The sequence below is a fragment of the Chenopodium quinoa genome, unplaced genomic scaffold (assembly GCF_001683475.1).
Source record: "Chenopodium quinoa cultivar QQ74 unplaced genomic scaffold, ASM168347v1, whole genome shotgun sequence".
Taxonomy (NCBI): Eukaryota; Viridiplantae; Streptophyta; class Magnoliopsida; order Caryophyllales; family Amaranthaceae; genus Chenopodium; species Chenopodium quinoa.
Genome location: NW_018745063.1, coordinates 1,074,529 through 1,099,055, shown reverse-complemented (window position 1 = coordinate 1,099,055; position 24,527 = coordinate 1,074,529). Strand labels below are relative to the sequence as shown.

Here is a 24,527-nt window from a genome sequence, read left to right as displayed (position 1 = left end):
TCAACTCAGGCTTTGAAGAAGACATACATTGTCTTCTATGGACTGGTTGTACCTTTGCAACTCAATAGAACTTTCGTATCTCATCCAAAACTCCACTAAACTCAAATGTGGATTTGAGAAATTACTAAAGAAACTATTTTTGCTTTCGGACCTAGATGTTGTCCTCAAAACAGCTCCTAGAAACAAATCTCTAAAGTACGCAGGAATCCACATATCACGAATGTCATATAACTGTGATAGCCAACTATTATTTTGGAGTTTATATTTTTCAATAATTAATTTCCAATACTCCTCAAATTCAATTGAAGTCTCTGAACTATACACACATGACTTGAATTGAGTATTAAAATCATCATCACTATTTAATGAACATCCCACCTTTTCAGAAAGTTTTCTCATTATATGCCAAATGCAAAATCTATGAATGGATGAGTCAAATACCTGTCTTATTGCTGCCTTCATAGCAAGATCCTGATCAGTGATGATAGAAACAGGCTTATGACCTCCCATAACATCCAAAAACTTTTCAAACAACCATATGAATGAGTCGGTTTTTTCATCCGCAAGAAATGCAGCACCAAATGACACACAAAGTCTATGGTTATCCAACCCAGTGAAAGGAGCAAAAATCATCTTGTATCGGTTAGTATCATATGTAGTATCAAATGTCACTACATCTCCATACAAAGCATAATTTTTCCTGCAAATGCCATCGGCCCAGAACACTCTTTTTAAATGCAAATCATCATCAACCTCATATGCAAAATAGAATGATGGATTAATTTTTTTCTTCCTGTTGAAATTTTGAATGAACATGTCTGAGTCCGCATCATTAATATAAACTTTCAGATCTCTTTGAAAATTTTTCAAATCTTGCTTACTACATCCTACATTCCTAAAACTACCTACTTGCTCCTTCATTAGACGATGTGCTTTACTAGCTCCAATATTAGCCCGAGTATATGACTTAAACAAGCATCTATGCACACTTGTAACTTCTCTATTTGACTTCAACATGTGACGCTTGCTAGGAGTGGCGAGGACATGGGTGTGACCTTCATAAAATTTATAAATCTCATAGTTTCCTCCGATATTTTTTCTAAATCCCACCCAGGCATTACACCCTTCCCTGGTCAACTTTCTCTTCCTCAATTTTTTCTTCCCGTTCGTTGATGGTACTTTGAAACCCTCTTTATAGCAAACAAGCTTCTTATATTTGTTCTCACCATTATCTCCCTTTTTATTAGATGACTTACGGACGCTAAATTCAACATGATGAGCATAGTTTTTATAAAATTTCTCACCTTCCTCTAAACTTTCAAACTCCATGCCTATTTTTGGTTTCAATTCATCCTCACACATAGGCACCCATTCCTTGACAATTTCCATATGATTTTCTCCTCTGTTAGGAGTGGAATGCTCAATTTCTGTAGGCCCACTCCCAGATTCTTCACCATTGGAATATGAATGGTCCATGTTAAAATCTGAAAAATGGCATGTGGAATATAAGTTCAACTTAAACAATCAAATTAAATAAAAATACATAATAAAACAATAAAACTAATAAACAAAGACAACTTATTAATTAATAAAAGGACCACTTTACAATTAAAAAATTGTTACAGTAGTAGGCAGACCCTACAATTCATGTTTAATTATCTAGCTAGTTTCGTAATTAATAAATTAGTGCCCATCATGTTCTATAACTTACCCAAATTCCAAATTCAAACCTGATAGGAAGATATTCAATGGAGATTGGTTGAATTGTTCATCATAAGCAGAACATTAATCAACAACGGGAAAAAGAAGAAACCAGGAAGAAGAACTCAAGAGGAGAGAGAAAGAGAGGAAGGGGCTGATTTTTTTAAAGTTTTTATATGGGGTAAACCCTTCAATATGGGCCGTACATTTTAATCCAATGGCTAGTATTGAAAGTTCCTACCTTAAATTGAGTTCTTATTTTAAGAAAGGTTCTCACTTGAACCTCCCCCTATATATATATATATATATATATATATATATATATTATATATATATATATATATATATATATATATATATATATATATATATATATATATATATAATAAAGCTCATTTTATTCCATTCAAAATTCAAAAAAAAAAGAGGCATTGTTGAACTAGATAATAAATTAAAAAACACATAGTATTTATCCTCGATCGTCATAGTCGACGGAGGAGTAGTTTCAATTGCAGTAGTAGTTTCAGAAACCTTAGAGCTTTCCCCTTCACTCTTCTTTTTAACCCAAACATTGTTATTCAATTTAGGAATTGGGGTCTTTGCATATTGCTTTCCTTTTCCTTTAGCAATTGTTGGGGTCTTCTTGCGAGTATTTGGTGAAGGTTCTTTAATCTTCACCCCTGGTTGCGCAGGTTTAGGAGGGAGCCTTTCTCTTTGGTTCCTTTGAACGAGCCTTAGGAGATGAGAAGTCTAATTTTCTTCTCACTCCTTTGTTTTGGCCACTAGGAGGAGTAGTGGTGGCCGAATGCATCAAAGGTTTGGGTGGATTGCGAGCCGAGGCGGCTTGATTGTGTGATCTAGACCTGTTTAGTTCACCCTTGTCCGCCGCATTCATCCAAGCCTTGTAGAAGGAGGATAACACAAGCCTTGTAACCCCCCATATTTTTTAAATATTTTATAAATGAAATTTTATTTTATTTATAATATTTATTTGTTATTTTCCGAAATTTAATTTCAAAAGTTTCAAATTATTAATCCGAGTCGAAAATTATTTGAACAAATTATTTTATGCACCTTTATTGTACAATTTATGTCCAATCAAACAAGTCTAACCCATTTGTTTACTTAATTGACCCATTATTTTTATGAGCCCCAATCTTCCTATTTACCCTACAATTCTCTCCTATAAATACCCCATTAATCGCCAAAAATTTCCCACACAAAAAGTTTAGTCTTATTTTCTTTCTCCTTTGTTTATTAATTTATGTAATTATAATTATTGATTTATGGGTTTTGATTTTATTGTTTGAAATTAATTTAACTAGTATCAAATTGTATTTTGATGATTAAAATTTATAATTTTAGGTTTTATAAATGTCATAATTTTCAGATTTTGTAAATTTTATAACCTTGGGTTTTTAATTATTGAAAAATCATGATTTTAGGGTTTTTATGAACAAATGATTTAGGGATTTTATAGTAATGATGTTTTAAAATTTTGGTGATTATAACTTCTGATTAGTTTAACTTAATTCCATATTATTTTGAACACGTAAATTCGTGTTTTAATTTTTAGATTTCCGTTCGTTAATATTAATCTCGTTTTAATCCCGATCAGGTTCTGAACTCATCTGGTTTTGATACAAAAGTAGTGTTTTCCATGTGGAAACAATGTTTTAAGAAATATTCACTACCTATGGTAGTGAGAACCACCCTCTCGTGGCCAAATTCAACCTCTAAATATGAATTTCGTGCAGCTTTTTATTTTTAACGAAGTCTTTTTATAATTAAAATATTATCCTTTAGTTTGATTAATAAAATTAATTATGTTTAAAGTTAATTAAGCATAAATATATGTTTTTATTGATGTTTTAAGTGCTGGAAATAGTTTCTAAGCACTACTTTTGATGTTTTATAAAGAAGGTGTAATGACCCATTAAAAAGGGAGATTATTAGGGATTTTTAAATAATTTTAAGATTTTTATTAAACTTTAAACTTGCTGTTATATCATGTATAAGAGTGTATTTTAAGGTTTTTATGAAGAAAATTTAAAGAACTATATATAAGCCTTTAATTTTAACTAAAGGGAAGGTTTTAAAGTGTTGTTTGATTTGGATTTTGAAGGTTTTAAACTAAGTTACTATTGCTGTAAATTTGATTGATTGGGTATTGATTGAGATGTTATTGTTTGGTATAGGAGAGGAGTTTATTTAAGGTGATTTCTAGATAGTAAAGTGGCCAACCAATTTGTTTATTCAAGGTACGTATGAATTACGAAACCTTGCCTTTAGAAGCATGTTTAGGAACGTAACGAGAACCTAGTATCATTTATAGAGAAGACTGGGAATGATTGTTTGGTTATACATTGTGATTTCCGTATGATGTGCACTATTCTACTTTGTAAATATTATTTATGCATTAACTTTGCAAGATGCGCTTAGAGGCAAAGGTATTTGAATGTGTGGAATGATTTTTTTATTACTCATTCATGATTATTGAAATAGGATGAGTAAAGGAAGAATTCAAGTCTTATGAGACGAGGTTAAGGTTTTGATGTGCCTTATGCACTCAAGGTGTTTATACACCGAGATAATTAAAGGAATAAATAATAAATGTTGCTTGTCACCAATAAAACAAGAATTGAAATTGGAAAGTTGTTTTACTTGATTAAATTGATATTGGATTAATTGTATTGTTTTCATATGAGTCATCACCAATCTAAACTTGTAAATCACGTAAAGTGTAAGATGGATGAGCAATAAAACTCTAGATTTGGGCACATCTGGAGTAATGACAATCAGGGGTTGGGGTACACGGGGTATTAGCCGTGCACTTTTCTCGAGGCCGTCTGATCTACGAGTCTCTTATTTCAAATAATTTTCGAAAAATAGGAGTTAGATGAGATCTCATACTAACTACGGTCACGAAGTCGTGCCCGTGGTCGTTGGATGTTTATTGATGTTTCCGAAAGGAGGCATGGGGTTTTTCTTTTATTGATGTTCCAAATGGAGCATGGGTTGGACCACCTTGTCTATTGCTTAATCCAATGAATAAATATATGAGTTAGCTACTACCAACTAGTGAAGTCTTAATAAAATTGATAGATGAGTCGTGTGTTGAGTCTATAATTTAATGATGCATGATGATTGATTATTAGTAGCATGTTATGGATTTCTTATTTGTTTCGCAGCTTGTATGTACTCAGCTTTGCTGATTACGTGCTTTGTGTGTGTCTTTCTTTGGTCATGACCTTCGCCTTTCAATGACCCTGTGACGATCCAATTTTTACACTGTAATATTGGGGAGTAGATTGACCACAGGTTCTTACACATTCAGCATTCGCATCAAGGTTGTAGGATTTTGAGAGGAGTGTTGGTTACTTTTCACTACTTATTTTGCTACTTACTTTTGAATTCATTAAACTCAATATCATTTTATACTATTTTAATTAATTTGGGTTTTGAATAAGGGCCTTAATGGTTCCAAGTTGTAAGATTTAATTTGGTTTTGGTTATTGGTTTTAAAACTTATTTATAACTGAGTTAGTTTTTCCGCTGCTATTTTCTGATAAAGCCTTAACGTTTGAACACGTGGCGGTAGCACGCCAGTAATTCTCTTGAATATTGTTCAGGGTCCTCACGGGTTTAAAGAGTGAATTATTGGGGTGTTACAGAATTTGTACTACCCATCTTTCTTAGGGAGACTTGACCAATATTCCATCCAACGAGGGATCCATTCAGGTTTAAAGATAACATCTTTAGGGGCATCACAATCTTGAGGGGGGATAACTTGTTTCATTCCGTATTGTCTCATCACCCTGTAAGGAAAGATGTAAATAGTATTAGATAGGCCTAAAAGCCTAATATAGGGACAATTAAAACTATTCCAAACCATACTACTTATGTTCCACCAAGGAATCACAAAGCGTATGTTGGGAACCCCATGACAGAAAAACGACGTCCATTCTTCTTCATTCTTATGTTTGTAGAGAATTTGACGTCTAGGGAATGTTTTCACTTCATTAGCCTCAAAATTTTGTGGCTGTTCAGCAATTCACAAACGCTCCATGAGCCAAATCTGGAAAAAAAATAAGAAAAAAAGAAAGACGAAAAAAATTAGTTTGCACATAACACGAGCAGGTGGCGTGCACATCAAAATCAGTTGCGCGCTCCATCCGCGCGCATCGGAGAAGATTGCGCTAGTCATGCAAGTGCCACTTCCTTACTTGCGCTGTTTTACGACGGTAAAATAAAAAAAATGTACGTGTAATACGAGTGGACTTCCCGTGAAACCATTCTCGTTAGGGTCTCCTCTAAGGCAATTCAAGCATAGAACGGTTTCCGCCAAAGCTAAAGGAGCGGGTGAATGACATCCCTCTATTTGTTCTACTATGGACACCATGGAATAATCTCTGTATTCTTTACCTGTCCTAAGTAAACAATTGACAAGAAGACAATAATATAAAGCACGAATTTTAAAACGTTGTTTAGTCAAGTTGTCACGAGGGGCGACGAAATGTTCAATAAATTGAATTAAATCCACGCCTTCTTCTTTTCCAATGTTAACCATATCATTGTCATTCAAACCAAAAAATCTTTCAAATGCAGGTTTGGGATCTGACAAGCTAGGGGCATATGTCACAGGGAGAGTATTTTTAGGGAAGCCTAGTAGAGCCTCAAACTCGCCAGGTAATGGGACAATGTCATCCCCTTTGAAAAGAAAGAGATGGTGGTTCGACTCCCAATGATTGACAGCAGCATGGAGAAAATCAAAGTTTATAACTAGTTGCATATAACTCAATAGAGGGTCAAGGTGGTATATTTTGAAGGCTAGTTTATCCTCAGTTAAAAGGAAAGTGACCCATTGCTTCAACCGTTGTTCAAAGGTTGTTGCCATTGATCAATATGTTAAAAAAAACAAAAAAAAAAACAAAAAAAGAGAGAGAGAGAGAGAGGGAAAGAATTTAGAGAGTTTAATTCTTTTTAATTATTTATAGCACTACTAAGCGAATGAATGTAAGATGATCAAAAGCCTACACAAAACCACGCTTAAATAAACCCAAGAGGGGCCAAATTTCGGCAATTTTCGCTCTAAGGAAAGTTCACCCGCAAGTGGCACGCGCAACTCAATGTACATATGTTTAAAAAAAAATACTAAAAAAGTCAGGATGCTCGACGACTCCCGAACGGCTGCTGTACATCCTGCAAAATCTAAACAAAGATTAATACACAAACTGTGTAATAACTTTGATAAAAGAAAAAGAAATAAACTTACCACGAACCATTTGATGATCACGACATGATAAAGCCACGAGGGCTCTCCGATAAGCAGCTCGGAAAGCACGTATAGCCCTCACCATGTCATTCACGGTCTCCCGGGGTACCTATTCCAAATACAAGGACACTTAATGAACAAATGTATATGAAAAAATAAATATAAAAACAAACACATATATAAAATAAACATACCGACTCAACCGTCTAAGGAATAAACGGTATGTCCTCCTCCTCCGCTGCTGGGAGAATCTCGCGAATTACCGATCTAAAGGCATCGGTATACGTGACTTCCGCATTAGGAGGCACCCAACCACCTAGCTTGACTCGCTGAAAACGCAATAAAAGAGTCAAGTTTCCGAAAATAAAATAAAAAACATATGGTAAAATACTAACCGAAACAAAAGCTGAGAAAGGAGTCAGCCTGGATGCGATGAAAGCCTGGTAAGATGCATCCGGCAGCACCAGCAGCTTCGCTGGATAACTGAGGATCGTCTGAGCTCGATCCTCGGTTGACAGCAAGTCCGGACGCAACATCCGGATTGGAGGATCCCCAGGAACCGCAGGCTCCTCGGATGAAGACTGCCAGAGAACACGCTCGCCTAAAAACAAAGTGTCTATCCTTTGGAGCACTGAAAGCCCCTAATAAAGGGCTCGGAAATGGCAACGAATCATGCCAGACCAGACAGCCTCAGGGACTCCGACGATCAAACTCCAAGGACGGAGATCGATCTACAAACACAGCCACATGAAAATCATCAAAAAATAATAATAATCGAAGAAAAGACTCACATGTGCTATTAAAATACTCACCGACGCACGAGTCGCAGAAAGAATCCTCTGGGAAAGTTGCCGGCTAATGTGGCTCGCCTCTTCTTAATCGTGACCAGTTGATGGCCGATAGAAAAGCGAGCAGCCCCGAGCGTCCTGGTGGCTAAGAAAGGCAGGTACAAATATCTCCAAGCCTATAAGAAGCGAAAAATAATAAGAAAAAGAAAAAAATGGCGATTAAAAGAAAATTTAAAGGATAAGTACGTACCTCAAGAATACGACCATGCCACGTGAGGGAGAACTGAGGCACTTCAGTAGCTATCGCGCAATCCATCACCCGGGTCGCCTTGCCCATAGCTGTAAGCATACATGCATACGAAACCTCCGCCCAACTCAAGTTACCTACCTGCCCCAAATCACTGGGGCAAATAAGTAACCCAATACCGAAACGCTCTCCCCGATCACTCAAGATAGTGACGGAAAGAACATGAGCAATGTAAATCTGAGCCAGCTGCTCAGGTGTACACTGCCGATCAACCTCGTCAGCCGACAACTCATCGACAAGAACCGATTACGGACAAGACTGCACATACATGTGAAGGGCCGCCGCAAGACGGTCCCCCACGAGGTCACGCAGTCTCTCGTCTGACCCCCTTGACGACCTCCATAGCTACAGGCTCACCTCCAAAAGGAAAACCCATAATCATAGAGAAATCGTAAGGGGTAACCGTCATCTCTCCCCATGGAAAGTGAAAAGTGTTGGTGGAATCCCACCAAAACTACAACAAGCCACGAGGGAAAGCCGACAACAAGGCTGACTCGATAAATCTCAAAGAGCCGCTAGCTGGGAACTAATCCCCGAAAGCTCCACAATCTCATTCACCTCCTTGGGTAAACTCTCAAAACGACCTCGCAGATCACCAGAGCCATATAGACGCATGCTAGGCTCACTCTAAAAAAAGAATGGCACAAAAGAGAGTAAAAATGTGGTTATAACTTGTTTCGAAGAAAAAGAAAAAAAAACGGAGGCGCAATGGACTCACAATGCCGCGCTTACCCCTGATCGAGACGTGATGGTTTGGGTCCCACTTAAGGACCCTAGGGTCCCAGTTGGGAGGAGCCTCCCAATCCACATCCTCCTGGCGACGTCGATCAGCTCCGACGCATCGCTCCCAAACCTCTTCACGAGGACGGGTCACCCTCTTTCGAGGGCGAACCCACCTCGTCAGGCACGGGATCTCCCAGAATCTCCTCGACATCGACGAATGGGGGTGAATCCATGCTATGGATAAAAATTCTTTATTAGTTTAATTTTCTAAACTAAGTTAACGAACATGTTCTGGACCCATTTCGGAAGCATAACGGCTACCGCAAGGGCAAAACACAAAAATTGAATGCCACCCATACTAGGGGGCTACGATACCTGGAGTTAAACTCAGTAAATTAGGGCTTCTAACACCCATAAAATCCATCATATACTAGTTTCAACTAAGTATTCAAGGGATTGTATTCCGAAATCTCAAATAATCAACTATGCCTAGGCAAATATAAGTAACAATAATGCAATTGTCGTCTACCAAACAATCTTGAAGTTCGAACATGGCAAAAATAAGTTAAGTGCAAACTTCGCGCCAATTTTCGGATTCAAAATTTTCAAAACATTATTTATGAAGATATAATTAGTTCTAATACTATAAATACTTCTTAATCAACAAGTATAGCCAAAATGAGCAAGCAAAATAACAAGAAACAAACCAAATTCGAAGAAAAGTGCAAAAAAACGTACTTAAATGAAAAAATGCTCATACAAGGTTCAATACTTAACTATTTTTCATGAAATTTGTTGCAAAACACTCCTTAAACATAGCATAATAACATGGAACAAACAATTTCAAGAATAATGGTTTAATCAAAAACCCCCAAATTCGAAAATTGGGGTTTAATGGTTCAAAAACACCCAAATTTAGCCAAGAACAAACGAATTTAAACAAAAAACTTGATTGGATTATGGAAAATGTCAATTCAGGGTGAGATCTACTTCCTTTTTCTTCGAAAATAGCAAAATCCGAGCTTCTTAGAGAGAGAGAGGAACGAAAATGGCGAAGGAAGAAGAAGAAGAGTGCGAAATGAAAATCGCGCACAGCGATTTCTTTTTGCTGACTTAAATGTCGCGCGCAACTGAAACAGTTGCGCGTGACGAACCAGCACAACTTAGAACGATGCGCGCGCCTGGCCAGCGCGACCCACTGAGTTGCGCGCGGATACTGATCACTAAAATGACCATTATCTAGATTTTGATTTGTTTGATTATTTTTTCAACGGTTTTTGCTCGTTATTAGACGTAATGGCGCGCAAATTATCAAAATCTTTTTAAATTTCTTTGCACTTTGTAGTTTGCTTTCTTCATTGATAGTTTTTTGCATCATACTGCATGCACACCATGCTTTGTGCCTTCCCTAAGCATACCGTTTGAACGTTTTTCGTAAAAGTGTCTTAAGACATTCTGTAGTGGTGCTTTACGTAAAAGCTCCCATAGACAGGTTTGTCATTTTACTATACTGACGTTATAAAATTCCGGTTTTTCTTCTTTTTTCACGTCCACAGCAAAAAGGAAGGCGTCATCATGCAGCGTAAAAATACAAGGCGTTATCATACAGCGTAAAATTGTATGGCGTAGGTATTGCGTAAAATTTCACTTCTTCCTCAACTTTGCGAGATCTACCTCTCGGAACTAAAAGGTAGAGAATCACTTTTCTTTAGGCGTTAGCTCATGAGTCGACAGGCACCCCGAACCATTCATGAAAAGACACTTCTTGATTGGAAGAAATACGGTAGTTAGTGCACTTACTAGCTTACCGGACAGTTAGGGTGTCATCCACCCCATGTATGAAGAGCCGACGAGATGATGTCTCACCTATGTAGTCACGTGCCCCCAGTCCTGAGACACATGTACTCATCTTGTGGACAATACTGCTGAGAGAGTTTCCGATTTTCTTCTTTCTCATTGGATTTGGATTATGCCTCCAGTCTTGAGACATGTATATCTATCTTATGGACATCGAGTATTGCGTTTTGAAAAGCGAATTGTCAAGAACTCTATTCCGGCTGCGAAAGCCGAAACATTCTTTTTATCATCTTTTCACAGGCTAAAGTTTCAGTGATGTATCGAGGGACTTTAGACCAACGATGACATGATTGGGAGGACATCATCCCCTTTTAATCCTTTTTAAACCGATCTCTTCTCATGACATGACATCACCCAAAACACCTTTACTTGTAAAAGTGTTCTACAATTGCAAGGGATCAATATAGATTCTTTAGTGCGTTAAGACTAGAAAATATTTTTTCTAGCCTTAATAGCTACTTGTTTCAAACACTTAGCGAATCAATGATCGTTTCGACATCCATAACATTTCTGAAAGATTCTCTACTCCTTAAGAACTTCGCAGAATAAGTCTCGGATTTATTTCCTTGACTACTTTGATCCTCGTCTATCCTAGACTCGATCAAAGTGGGGGCTAACTGTAGACACCTACTTTTGACCTCCTGTCTCGATAGGAAGTGCAAAGACTATAAATAAAACCATCTTCGTGTTGGATCAAAGTGAAGAATACTTATGGATGACTGGCTAAACCACAAAGACACAAAAAGACTAGCCTAACCCAAAACAAATACAAAACAAGGTCCAATTAACTAAGCCCGGTCATAACTAGGTTTAAGCCCGTGCTTAAGACCCAATAATGACCGATTTAGAGGCGCCTAGGTTAAATTTAATGATGCCGCAGAAAAAGCCACGCGCATCTCAATAAGTCACGATGGTATGGCGCGCGCAACTAATTCAATTGCGCGCAACACCCAGCGCAACTTCTAGAGATGCGCTCGCGGGAGATTTCGAATTTCATAAAAAATATAAAATCGAATCTTACCATAGTGCCGCTCCCAGGACATTCAGTTGCGCTTCCCAAGTAATAAATGATGTAATGATTAGGATGTGCCCCAATAAATAGGGGAATCTCCCTATTTATAGGATCCTAGAAAAGTGTGCCCTACCCTAGGGTTTGATTACCTAGGGATTCGGGATGCGCCGTTTTGCGGCTACTTTGGGAATTACGCCTTGAAGGCCTCCAATTCCTAAGGGTATATCTGCTTGACACGTATCGGCCTCTAAGAGGTCTATTTGGAGGTCTTCTCAGGTGACACATGGCGAGCTCACATTGTGCCATGTGGCAGGGTAGAAATACCCAGATCACATGCCATCCATCACAAGTCCACAACCCAAATTAGCCAACCTAAGCATGATGCATGGTAATCAGGATAAATCTGATGATGGTGAAAAACTTAAAATTCCACCATCACAAGATAAACTCGTATAATGGCGCACCTCATAAACGTGTCACATATAAGGTTTGTTGCTTAGTATTGGCATACACAGGGCCGGCCTAGAGGGGTAGGCCTCGAGTGTGACCGCCTAGGGTCCACGTCAGAAAAGGGCCCAAAATTTTTTAAAAAAAATCAGTTTGCATAGCTGTGGAATTTTACTCCATAGTTTTTACTCTTAAAAAAAAGCTACTTTAAAAAATATAATTACTGCATTTAGTTAGCAATTAACATTAAATTACTTAGATGTCAGTTAGGTGGAGATAACAATGCAATATTACCTCTTCACTTCTTCTTCTAATCTTCTGGTTTCTATGAGTATTTGCTCCAAAATATTAATCTTTTCAATTGCATCGTTTCATATTTATTGAATTACCGAAATATTTTGCAAAGTTATTACTCCAGTATTGTGTAAAAAGACTTACTATTCAAATAATATAAGTTATTTTCATTGTCTTATATTTAAAGATATTGCGTATAAAAAGAAATTTGTTACGTAAAGGGCTCTTTTTTTACATTATGCTTAGAGCCCATAAATTTCCAGAAACGAGGCTAGGCATACCTTATCTCCATCCCATGGTATTGTGATAATTAAATTACTTTCCTTAGAGAAAATCTTACTACCTTCGTTTCTTTTTAGTTGACACGTAGGAAGTTTTTTTTAGTTGATACGTTTCCTTTTGGGTTAACTTTTTTACCTTGCATTTACAAGTTACCCCACTTGCTTTTTCATCCTTTCTCACTCTCTATCATCTTCTTAATATATGTGCCTAAATCAAACGTGTCAACTAAATAGAAACGGAAGAAGTATTTTTCATAAAAGCAAAAAGTTTTTTGAGGTTGTTTGCCAATTCTCAAGGGATACCACTATTGATGAATGGATCCTTCTCATGTTCCTACAAACACACATTTATAGGTGACAAATAATAAAGCATTGGAAAGCAACAATATCAATATATCCTTCGTGTATGGCATTTGTGAATTTGCATTCTCAAACTTGAGTAGATTGTATTAATGTAGGAATTAGTTTTGCATATTGGCTTATATTTATTATGTACTAAGGAGTGAATCTAGCTGCACGTGTTTAATCTTGTGAGTATATTTACTTTCTTTGTTTTTATTTACTTACAAGTTACAACACATCCTACATAAACAATTTTAGGTGATGATTAATAAAGGTAAACGAGTGATTTAACACCAGAAAAGGGGAAGGATTAGTTACCGTGTGTAAAACTATTTGATTAATTAGCCCATTTCAATTACATAATTTTGACTTTAAAGTATGTGCCGCAAGGCTGTGAAGTATATACTTTTTCCTAAGGAAAATTTAACAACAACAAATTAACTTTTGCCCCATTATCCCAAAATAGACCAACCTCTAAATCTGCCCAAAATAAACTAAAGTTTGCATTTTTTTTCTCTCAAAATAAACCCAACAAGTCACCTTACTTGTTATACTAGGTACAAATCCACGTGTCATTAACTCATTGGTCAACGGCTTTTTTTTTTAGTTTTGATAAATTTAAGAAAAAAGAAATTAAAAAAAAAAAAAGCCAAACACCCTTCCACATGCCAGCCACCCCACTACCACCCACTCGAACCCTGACCCCTGCCACCAAGGCCGGCCGACGCCCAAAACCCCCCTCCCCCGGTCGCCGGCGCCGCCTATACACATACCTTAATCTAATCTTCACCACCTCTAGCCACCAAAACACCATCAATTACCAACAACCACAATCTCCAACTGCCACACACAGCAGCCCGCACCTACAAGGCTACAACCGCCAAGACCCGCAACCCCTGCCTCACCTCAACAACAATCGCCACCCACCAGCCCACACCACTACTGCTACCGTGCTACATCTCTTCCCACCGCAACTCCACCACCAATCTCACAAACACTAATCGAACTCTTCATCAACAAATCAACAACGATTTGCCTTAAATCCGTCACATTAGCACTCTTTTGGAATGAAAGTGGGCTAGACGGTACATCGGTACGGTGGTGGGTTTCATAACTTCATGGTGTGCGTCAATTGGTGGTTTTGTGGTGTGGCTTATGTGGGTGGGTTGGTGGATTTGTGGGGGTACGGTGGCTTTGGTTGGTGCTTTTGTGGTTGGGGTAAGTAAGAAGGTGGTGATTTTGTGAATGGTCGAAAATGGGAGGTCAAGGGGAGGGGTAGTGGTGGCCGGAAAAGGAGGAGAGGTGAAGGAGGGGGTGGTTGGCAATGGGGTGAGGGAAGAGTGGGTTTTTTTTTTTAAATTATTTTTTTTAATCATTTTCTTAATTTGAAAAAGATAATTAAAGGTTTTTAATTAAATAAATAAAGGAAAATTAAAAAAATGACCGGTTTTTCAAGTCCAATCATTTTAGTTCATTTTGGGAGAAAAAAAATGCAAACTTTGGTTTATTTTGGACATATTTAAAGGTTGGTCCATTTTGAGAGAATGGGGCAAATGTTGATTTATTGTTGTTAAATTTTCCTTTTCCTAATATGAATTCAGAGCAAGACAGTTAGCTTTCTCTACAATAATTTACAATTTCAAATTCAAATGTATTGATCAAAACTCTTACGCTTTTATGCTTGTATGTGCCACTTCAGTGACTGAAGTGTAAAAAATCTCCTCCGTCGCCTATTTGTTTTGATTTATTTACACAGTGAGTGTCTCAAATTAGCCAAGTATGCTTAGGGTTACGATACCTGCAGTAAAATTATTTAACAGCAACAAACCAGTTTTGTTTACCGAAACAAGATATCTCTCACTCAAACCTACCAAGAGTCGATAAAAAATGCATCTTATTGGCTTGAGTCTTTGGACGGTAAAAAGTAAGAAGTGATATTACTACGCTTGGCAGAATGGCGCTGCTTCAAAGGTCGCATCCAGTCTCGAAGTTCTTCCTGGATATCTGCAGGTAACTCCTCTATAATGGTTGGATCAATTTCATCTACATCATAACTCCAATTTTCCCTTGCTACAGCATTCTCAGTATTTTGAAGCATATTGCCACCTAAAATATATGTAGTATCGCATTAGTTTCACTCTTGATTAGAGCAAGCTAATACAAAATTTATACTACAAAACTGGATTTTCAGAGCTAGAGTGTAACACAAAAGAACAAAACCAAACTGTTCAGGTGAAGGACAGAATATCAACATAGGTGTTGGTGATTAACATAATGCCTTTTCAGATATTTATTGTCATTAGTGATGTACAGAATTCATGAGTTGGTAACTCTCAAGAATCCCTCTTTCAGAGCTAGAGTGTAACACAAAAGAACAAAACCAAACTGTTCAGGTGAAGGACAGAATATCAACATAGGTGTTGGTGATTAACATAATGCCTTTTCAGATATTTATTGTCATTAGTGATGTACAGAATTCATGAGTTGGTAACTCTCAAGAATCCCTCTTTCAGAGCTAGAGTGTAACACAAAAGAACAAAACCAAACTGTTCAGGTGAAGGACAGAATATCAACATAGGTGTTGGTGATTAACATAATGCCTTTTCAGATATTTATTGTCATTAGTGATGTACAGAATTCATGAGTTGGTAACTCTCAAGAAATCTACAGCCTTTTTCAACCTAACAGTATGAGCTGCTGAAATATCAACAGATTAAATACTAGGACACGCACACTCTAAAAGACCCCCATAGAGATAAATACATTAACAATGCAAATTTGGTGAATCAAGCAATGGCTCACATGTTAAATATAAAAAGTACCTGAACACGTTGGCATATGGATTATCTGGAGTGTCCCATTCGGTTCATGCTTCAACTCGGAACAAGAATGTTCAGGTCTCTTCAGAAATTTCAAGATTGAAGGTGTCCCCTGGTTCAAAGAGAAAAAACAAAGCTTGAGAGCCTCGAGATAACAGCGAGGATTAAAGAGATAAACAATCACTTAACAATGTTACACCAATGAAAAACAGGGTATGAGTACAAGAAAAAAGTACTAGGGGTCCTTGAAAAAAATTAATGAAACAAAATCACATCAAACACACTCAGATTCAGTCAACTTTAAAGTCCAAGAACATAGGACTGGAATTACGCCTTATATATATATAAGAATACAGCTCTATCCCTCAATGGCACAAGTAAACAGCTAGGCTAATTTTTACTATTCCCAGCACCCAGGAAATGAACTGATATCTGTTTAACATGATGATTTCCTACCAACCAGAAAGGTATAAAAAAAAAAAAAAAAAAAAAAAAAAGTAGGCATACACCCTAATCCTCTTGAAAATGGCATAGCAGATCAGAAAATACTCCAACATATAGATTTCTGTCAAATCATACATAAAAGCAAAGGAAGAAAGGCATGTAATAAAGGGCCCAAATATATATCTAGTCAAGAGGACAAGTCAGAGGCGAAAAATTCTCAAACCCTGCTCCACTAACCGCCTGTTACAGCCACCGTAAGACTGACGACGACCGGGTTTTTGCAAACCCTCGTCTTTACCAATCTAAAATTACAGCACCAAAGGCAAAGGAAACAGAGCACCAACTTGGTTTTTTCGAGAACCGCCTCTCAACGCTTTGCTCCTCCCCTCAACGCCGTGTTCAGTTACGGCGGCCGAACTGGTGTTGCACACCATGACGGTACCCCCCGGCTCAGGGGGGACCAGAAAAGGCCCTTCGTTTTCCCCCCTCCCGCGAAGCGAAGATCATTCGCTTGGCGAATGAAGTGGGTCAACCTCTTTTTGGCTTCGGCCAAACACTTTTTCTCGCTGGTCGAGCGTAGACCCCCAGATAAAAGATCTACTGTGAGCTTCAAACAGTATAAATAGAGAATCAACAAGAACTGCCATTTGCCATAAAACTAAGCGGTCAGTGTATTTTTCTCCTTTTTTGTCCTGCCGGGGTTTGTGTTGCTCCGTGGTTACCCTGTTTTCTCTAGTCTAGTTAAGGGTTTCTTTCCTGTTCTTTTCTTTGCTGCTGAATTTTTTGAGAAAGTTTGTGTTCTGGGATAGCTTGTTTCTTCTTTGGGTGTTTTTTTCTTGTTTTTCAAATAGGCTGTGTTTCTTTACTGTTGAAAAGTGTTTTGAGCGTTTGAATTTTTGCTTTCTCTTTTCTTTTCTTAATTGCTTTTTGAATAGTTCCTCAAATGGTGTTATAGAGGAGTGTGATACTCTTTATTACCCTTCCTGCGGCTTTTCTCAACATGTTTCCAACCCAAAGATAAATGTTAAGGTTTCTCATTTACTGAAAAGTGAGTCCCCTTTAGTGCCAATCAAGTTGGATTGTAGTTTGCAAAAGTTAAGCAAGTTTCCCGTCAACTGGTTATCTCTTCAAATTCCGTCAACTAGTTTGCAGCGTCTAATGCTAGGGAGTGAGCTCAATTTATACCATTCGAGGTACATGTCAGTAGTATCAGTAAGGATTATCCCTAGTATTTCTAATAGTGAGGTTGAGGTTCCCTAGCTGAAAATCCCCAGGAAGAATAGGCCTCTTTTAGTCCAGTTGTTTCTGTTAGTGGTTCGAAGCACCAAGCACATCCACCTATTGAGGTCTTGCGTGCTTCTTTATGTCCAACCACTTTTGCCTAAGCTAGTTCTAAAGAGTTGATTATGCTCCCGAGTCCTACAGGAAGGATTGTTACTCAAAAGGGGACAGAAAGTGGTTTGCTCTCAAACCTTGTGTATCACAAACAATTGTCTTGTTCTGATTTTCATCCTTCGAAGCCAGGTGGGGATAAGAAGTGGAGGAGGTTACCAAGAGAAAGGGATATGGATCGTGTTATATTAGACGGTGAGAATTTGATTTTAGGTGAAAGTAGGGGTGTTAAAAGGTCTCATGTGGAGACCTTTCAGTTTATTGACTAGTATTATGTATGATGAAAAGATTGAAAGTGCATTTTTCTAGTGCCGGAGACGGGTTAAATCAAGTAGAGGGTTTTGTTGATGACCAAACCCTCGAACAACCATGAAAATGTTAAGTTGGAACTGCCAGGGGCTTGACAACCCTTGGACAGCAAGGCTAGTGCTGGAAAGAGAGGCCAAATACTGTTTTCTTAATGGAAACAATGTTAGACACAGTTGCCTTGCAGAGAATTCGTAATGTGAGTGGTTTTGTAAATGGTGTGTACATAGAATAAAAAGCGGTATCGGTCGCGATCGCGGAAACAGTCACGGTGTTGTGGTAACAGAAATGATCGTTCTTCGTGGACCGGAACGCGGTCGTCGCGGTGGAATTATTTTTTTTCATCTTATAGAGCATTATTGATTTTTAAAAATATATTTTGTTTACCTAATAATTTTCAATGAATATACAAAATAAATAGAAATCAAAACCACTTATTTTAGCAAATAAAGATTTTAATGAGAGAACTAAAAGTATTTTTTATAACATACTCCTATTAAGTGATTTGTAAAGTTCCTTTCCAAAGGAAAAGAGAGAATGCATGGGGTTAACCACTCAAAAGAAAATAAATAAATAAATGAAAGAACCACCAAATATTTGCCAGTTATCTTCTACTACCATCAATTTTCACCAGCCTCCACTCACTCATTCTCATCTATCTTCCCCTTTCTCTCTTTAAATTTTGATCGTGCAGTTGCAGCAAGCTACACCAATGGTATTTTAGATGAAAATCTACAAACTCAAGAATTCAAGCTATTTAACGGGCGTTAGACTTGTATCGTCTTGTACAACCGAGAATGCCGCGGAAACGACCGAGAATGCGGCGATTTATAAAAGCCCGTTACAAAACGGTAAATATCATAACAATGCCTTTAAAATCCGTTACAACTCGGCCGATTCGCGACGTAACGACCGAGTTATTATTATATGGGTGTGTGTCCTAGCAACGTGGGAAATTCAGGTGGTATTGGTTTTTGGTGGAGGGATATTAACGTGTCGTTTCTACCCATCATTTTACGGCTGATATTTGTGACCAAAACAACAATCAGGTGTGTAGGGGTATATGGGTGGCCACGGCGGGAAAATAAACATCTCACTTGGTCATTGATGTCCCATCTGAAGTCGGAGAGTTTGAAACTGTGTATTATGTTTGGAGACTTTAATGAAATTGTTAATTTGGCTAAGAAAGATGGTGGAATCCCTCGAGAGGAGAAACTTATGGATGCTTTTGGAGGAGCTATTGATGATTGTGGGTTGAGAGATTTGAATTTTCGAGGCAACAGTTTTATGTGGCATTGAGGCCATTCCCCAAAGATTTTTTTGAGAGAGCGTCTTGATAGATTCTCGAGCGATTCAGAGTGGTGTTATTGTTCCGTTGTTTCGAAATTCATAAATTTCTTATTTACAGAAATGCTAAAGGCTAGCAACTACTATGAAAGAGGGGAAAGGGGGAAAATGTTTAAGTTAGAAGCTTTGTGGTTATCCAGTGAGGACGGTGAACAAACAACAAGGTTGTCCGTAAGCGCATAGAAGCTTTCTTCGCGGGTTGCTAGTTGTTTTGGTAATGTTAAAAAGAGGATAAAAGATACCGAAAAAAAAATTGCAAAAACAAAAAACTCCAGATGCGCACATGCTGAATGGATGCTTATCTCTGGTTACGGAGTTGGACTACTTGCATAGGTTGGAGAAATCGTATTGGCATACTCGAGCAAGGGTGAATGAATCAACTACAGGGTTTACTTGATGATGGCAGTGTGTGGCGCAAAAGTAAGGTAAATCTAGAGAACTCGGTGGTCCAATATTTTCGTGTGTTGTTTCGGTCTGAAATGCCTACCAATTTTGAGGAGGCTCTAGGATGATTGAATATGTAATCACATATAGAAAAAATTGATATTTTGAATGCAGAACCCTCGAACGAGAATATTAGAGATACCCTCTTCCAAATGCATTTGAACAAGGCTCCAAATGGTATACACGCCTTATTTTTTCAAAAATTTTGGCATATTGTTGGTCCGAAAATTACTTGGTTTGTGAAAAACTAGTGGCATGGATTGGTGAACTTATCGGAGGACAATAAAACTTGTGTTGTTTTAATTCTTAAATGCTCAAAATATTACTGAATTTTGGCTGATTAGTTACTATAATGTGCTTTACCATATTATCTCCAAGACTATGGCAAACAAATTGAAACTTTTTCTTTGTGACATTATTACCACCAATTAGAGTACTTTTGTTCTGCAAAGGTTGATTACAAATAATGCTCTTGTCTCTTTTAAGGTATTCCATGCTATGAAGAGAAAGGGGTGTAGGTAAGACAGGTTTGGCATGGTCTAGAAGTTTGAATGGATCTTTCTTGAAAAAGTCATGTACATAATGGGTTTTTGTGGTGATTGGTTCAACTTTCGAGCGTTCCTTTTGCTTTCAATGGAAAATTCAGGTTCTGTTATTCCGTCAAAAGGTTTGCGTCAAGGTGATCCCATCTCTCCAATTTGTTTTTCCTCAACGCCGATGCTTTTTCAACCTTGATATCCAAAGCAACTCGTGAAAATCTAATATATGAAGTGAGGTTAGTCTATTTTATATATTTTTTATTCCCCGCTCAGTCATATTTGTAGTTATTTGAGCTCTGCGCAGCTATTTTTATTACTAATATACGTTGTCTAGTGTTTTTGTAGAGTTGGTATTATTTTGTAGGAATTTGCAGAATTATGATAATTCCCGAGCTTATTAAGCCACTACAAATACATTGGAGTCGGATCGTATTTTATAACTGTATATTTAAAGCTCAAGGTTGTTCTAAATAAATTTAGTTCAGTGATTAACGGCTCGAGATAGGAAGAGATCCAAGATTTTACAAGGTATTATTACTGATCAACCAAGGAGAAGCAAAGCAACGAGCTCGCTGCCTATTACAGGCCCAATCGGGCATAATTGAAGTTTTGTATGCTATGAATATGGTTCCGTGAAGTTGGGCCTACGGTTTTTGGGTTTTATGCTAAGAACCACATATTGCAGACATTTGGCGCAACCTTGGACTATACTCGTTAGTAGTAGTTTTAGTTCTAGGAGGTAGTTGTCACTTATCAGACTTCTTTTAGGATTTATTTGTGCTTACTTAACTTTTGTTAGGATTTTATTTTCATATTTTTATCTTAGTTTATAGTAGTCTGAGTCTTAGTGGGAAAGTCTTCCTTAATTATAAAAGAGAGGTAGTAGTAGTACGTGGAAGAAAAAAGTTTTATTAGTTTTTAGTTTTTAGTTTGTTAATTTCTTTTCTTAGTTTAGTTTTCTTTTCTACTTTTCACATCAACATTTATTATTTTGTTTTCTTATTACTTTAATACTATTATTCTCTTTATCTTAATTCTTGCTTTTTATGCTTTATTTAATTGCTTTGATTAGTTTAGTTTTAATTATGCACGAATAGTTTAATTCTAGGGTTGTGGGGATCCATAAATTATATGAAGGGGTAATCGTTGTTGATTGTCAATGCTTAATTAATTTCTTATTGAATGATTTAATGCTATGCAACTAGATTTGCGCAGGTCTATTATGTATGAGTTTAGCAATATTGATTTGAGATTCGAGAGATGAGAATTAATGTTTAGGCTTAATTTCAATAGGCGGACTAATTTATAAATAGTTAAGTTGAGATTCGAGAGATGAGATTTAATACCAGTAAATTAACTCTGTGATTGTAATACGTAGCGAAAGCCCTTTATGATTTGATTAATTGATGCATTGATGATTGATTATTATGTTTTACCCTAGAATACTGTTTATTGGTGAACCTATACCCTAGGCTTTTATTAATTGATTTCTCCCTACTTTATCTCCTTTAGTTTAATTTCATCATATCTATAATTTAGTTACTGTATAATCTAGATTATATTAATTAATTAGGAATAGAAAGACTCGTTTCCTTGTGGATTCGACCCTGCTTCCCTATCTGCATTAGTTAGAGAATTTAGGAATTACTTTTGATTAGGTGATACGACTTTAGCCTGTCAGGAGTCTCGCACTTATTTTTTTTTGCATATGATTGCTTACTGTTTGCTAGAACTACTGTTATAGAATGCTCCGTGATAGCTGATTTAATAAGCAAATATAAGCAGGCATATGGTCAAAGTGTATAGCAAATGTGTACGCTCAACAACAAGGAAATAAATAGTTGATATTTTAGGAGTTAAAGAGGTAGAGAAACATGAGAATATTTTGGATTGTTTATTATCATTGGGAAATCGAAAAAGGCGATTTTTGCGGGTTTAAAGGAGAGGATTTGGAAGAAAATTCAAGGGTGGATAGAGAAATTATTATAGAGATCCGGAAAGAAAACACTGACAAAAGTCGTTGCCCGGCAATTCAAGCGTATATGATGAGTATTTTTAAAATTCCGGATAGACTCATTGAAGAAATCCATTCACTTTTAGCACGGTTTAGGTGGGGTTCCTCGAATTCGTCTAGGAAAATGCATTGGTATAGTTGGGATGATTTATGTAGGCCGAAATCGATGGACGGTATGGGATTTCGTGACCTTAGAGTTTTTAACCAAGCTCTTCTAGCCAAGCAAATTTGGCGACTTTTTTCAGTAGTCTTCTTTACTCCACGCAATCCTAAAGGCTCGTTATTTTAAGCAAACTCAGTTTTGGAGACTAATAAAGGTTTTGATCCGAGTTACATTTGGTATAGCTTGGGGGGTTCCAAATCTTTGCTGCTGGACGGACTTCGGTGGAGCATAGGAAATGAAGCAATTGTACGTGTTTGGTTAGATGCTTGGCCGCCTGGGACTCTAGCAAAAGATACTACACGTGGTCCACATTATGACCCAGATATGCGGGATTTTGATTGATGCACCTTCAGCTACTGTCATTTCGCTTTAAGCTATATGGCTTTGGTTTCAGAGGAACAAGAGGGTTCATGAAGGCTTGTCCCTAAATGCTTCTCACACAGCAACAAGCTATGCAAAGCTCATTGAGGACTATTGTTTGTATGCCAAAAAAGTGTTAGTTGTCGTGACGGCCTCAAAAGGTTTTATAAAAGTAAATGTCGACGCCCATCTAACTAATTCCTATATGGGATTGGGAGCGGTAGCGAGAAACCAACGAGGTGAGCTTGTATGGGTGGCGGTTAGACGAGTTGAGAGTGTGTGAGAAGTGGAGAATGTCAAGGCAGCTGCGGCGACACGTTTAGGGCTTCCAGTGGCTAGCCGACTAGGTGTGATGCGACTATGGTTGGAAGGGGACTCTTCTTCAGTGTGAGAGGCAATCAACAATGGATCCATCTAGAGGTCGCTCGTCCAATTGGTAAATTTATGATAATACCAGTTTTTTATCATTATCTTTTGATGCTTTTATTTTTTGCCACGTTCGGAGAGTAAGTAACACGGTAGCCCACCTTGTGGCAAGATGGGATATTCGTGGTTGTTCAGAGTTTGTCTGTATGGCTCCGTTCTCGCAAAATCTTTGCCGATTTATAATAAAATGCTTGCCTAACTTTTCCTTATAAAAATAAAAATTAAATTAAAAAAAATTAAATTAAAAGGCCATGTAATAATAGGAAAATTAGGAGAATCTTGACTAAGGGAAGAAAATCACAATAAAATATGAGCAGCCAACCAGAGCTTTACAAAGAAGTCTTCCCCCTGACTATGGTAAATTTCAAATGATAAAGAGGTAGGTGGTTTTCAGAGACAATCAGCTGCAGAAATACCAAAGTTATTTTCACTTCCTCAACCATGGCATCTTCGTCAGAAGCTCAGATAAAATATATAATAAATGAGCCACTATTAAGCACAATCAAATTATCAAAACTAACATAATAAATAAAACAAGTCAGTTGTACCTTGGCTTTTGATTTTTTCACTTCTGGATCCCATCTTTTTGGACCAGAGATAGCCACGAAAGTAGGATCTTTATCATGAAACCTGTAATGTGGCCCACCTTGAACAAGGTCACTGCAATTTCTGCTTCCTGTGTAGCAACCCAGTATATTATATTAAATAGGAGGAAGAGGAGCAACTGTGATCAATGAAGTAAGAATGAGCACCATTCTAGAGAACTGAGACAACCTTTCCTGTATAATTGCAATGTTCTGTCAGCATTTACTTGGTCTAAAGAGTAGGGCTTTGTTGCTGGGCCCAACAATGTACAGGATGTCGTGGCTTTTTCTAACAATGAGAAGGAAGTAGCTTGTCCCTGGAAGATTCTATAACTATATTAGAATTTTGTTGAACATTAGAAATGAAATAAGATACACAAGTTAAGCAGATATTTAAGGTATAATTAATAACTTCCATAGCTTTTGGTAATAATTCTTATATAATGTATACTTCTATTTTTTTTTTTTTTAGTTTGGCTTTGATTAGATAAATATAGTAATTACCGTGAATTTTGCCCTTTATATTACTTTGTATATTTCAGCCTCTAGTTTTGCTTTGTAAGTATGTGCTTTTGGGCGAACAATGCTGCTTTGACATGCCAAGGGAGAAAGTCGAAGAAATAAGAGCTGGACAAATGTTCATCCGAGCAAAGTGGAGATGA

General features: G+C 37.3%; 2 protein-coding genes across 4 annotated transcripts in view; both read right to left on the bottom strand.

Moving 5' to 3' along the window:
• On the bottom strand, positions 1-8,101 carry LOC110709295 (protein FAR1-RELATED SEQUENCE 5-like). Its single transcript, XM_021887509.1, has 5 exons — positions 8,015-8,101; positions 7,372-7,557; positions 7,240-7,305; positions 6,977-7,085; positions 1-1,484 (listed from the first exon to the last, which is right to left on the bottom strand). Exons 1-5 carry the CDS (start codon positions 8,099-8,101, stop codon positions 1-3), a joined length of 1,932 nt encoding a protein of 643 aa, XP_021743201.1.
• Positions 8,102-14,643: 6,542 nt separating this feature from the next.
• Positions 14,644-24,527, bottom strand: part of LOC110709240 (DNA polymerase eta-like) — a 30,439-nt gene continuing 20,555 nt past the window's right edge. The window contains exons 13-16 of one of the 3 annotated variants that reach the window (XM_021887453.1): positions 24,056-24,182; positions 23,830-23,957; positions 15,850-15,958; positions 14,644-15,133 (exon numbers count right to left, since the gene is read on the bottom strand). In XM_021887453.1, coding sequence (XP_021743145.1) covers positions 14,922-15,133; positions 15,850-15,958; positions 23,830-23,957; positions 24,056-24,182 — 576 coding nt within the window. In that variant the 3' untranslated portion in view covers positions 14,644-14,921. Of the gene's footprint in view, positions 15,134-15,849; positions 15,959-23,829; positions 23,958-24,055; positions 24,183-24,369; positions 24,493-24,527 lie in introns of those variants that run through there. The other 2 variants (XR_002508889.1, XM_021887454.1) reach the window with 2 other exon arrangements.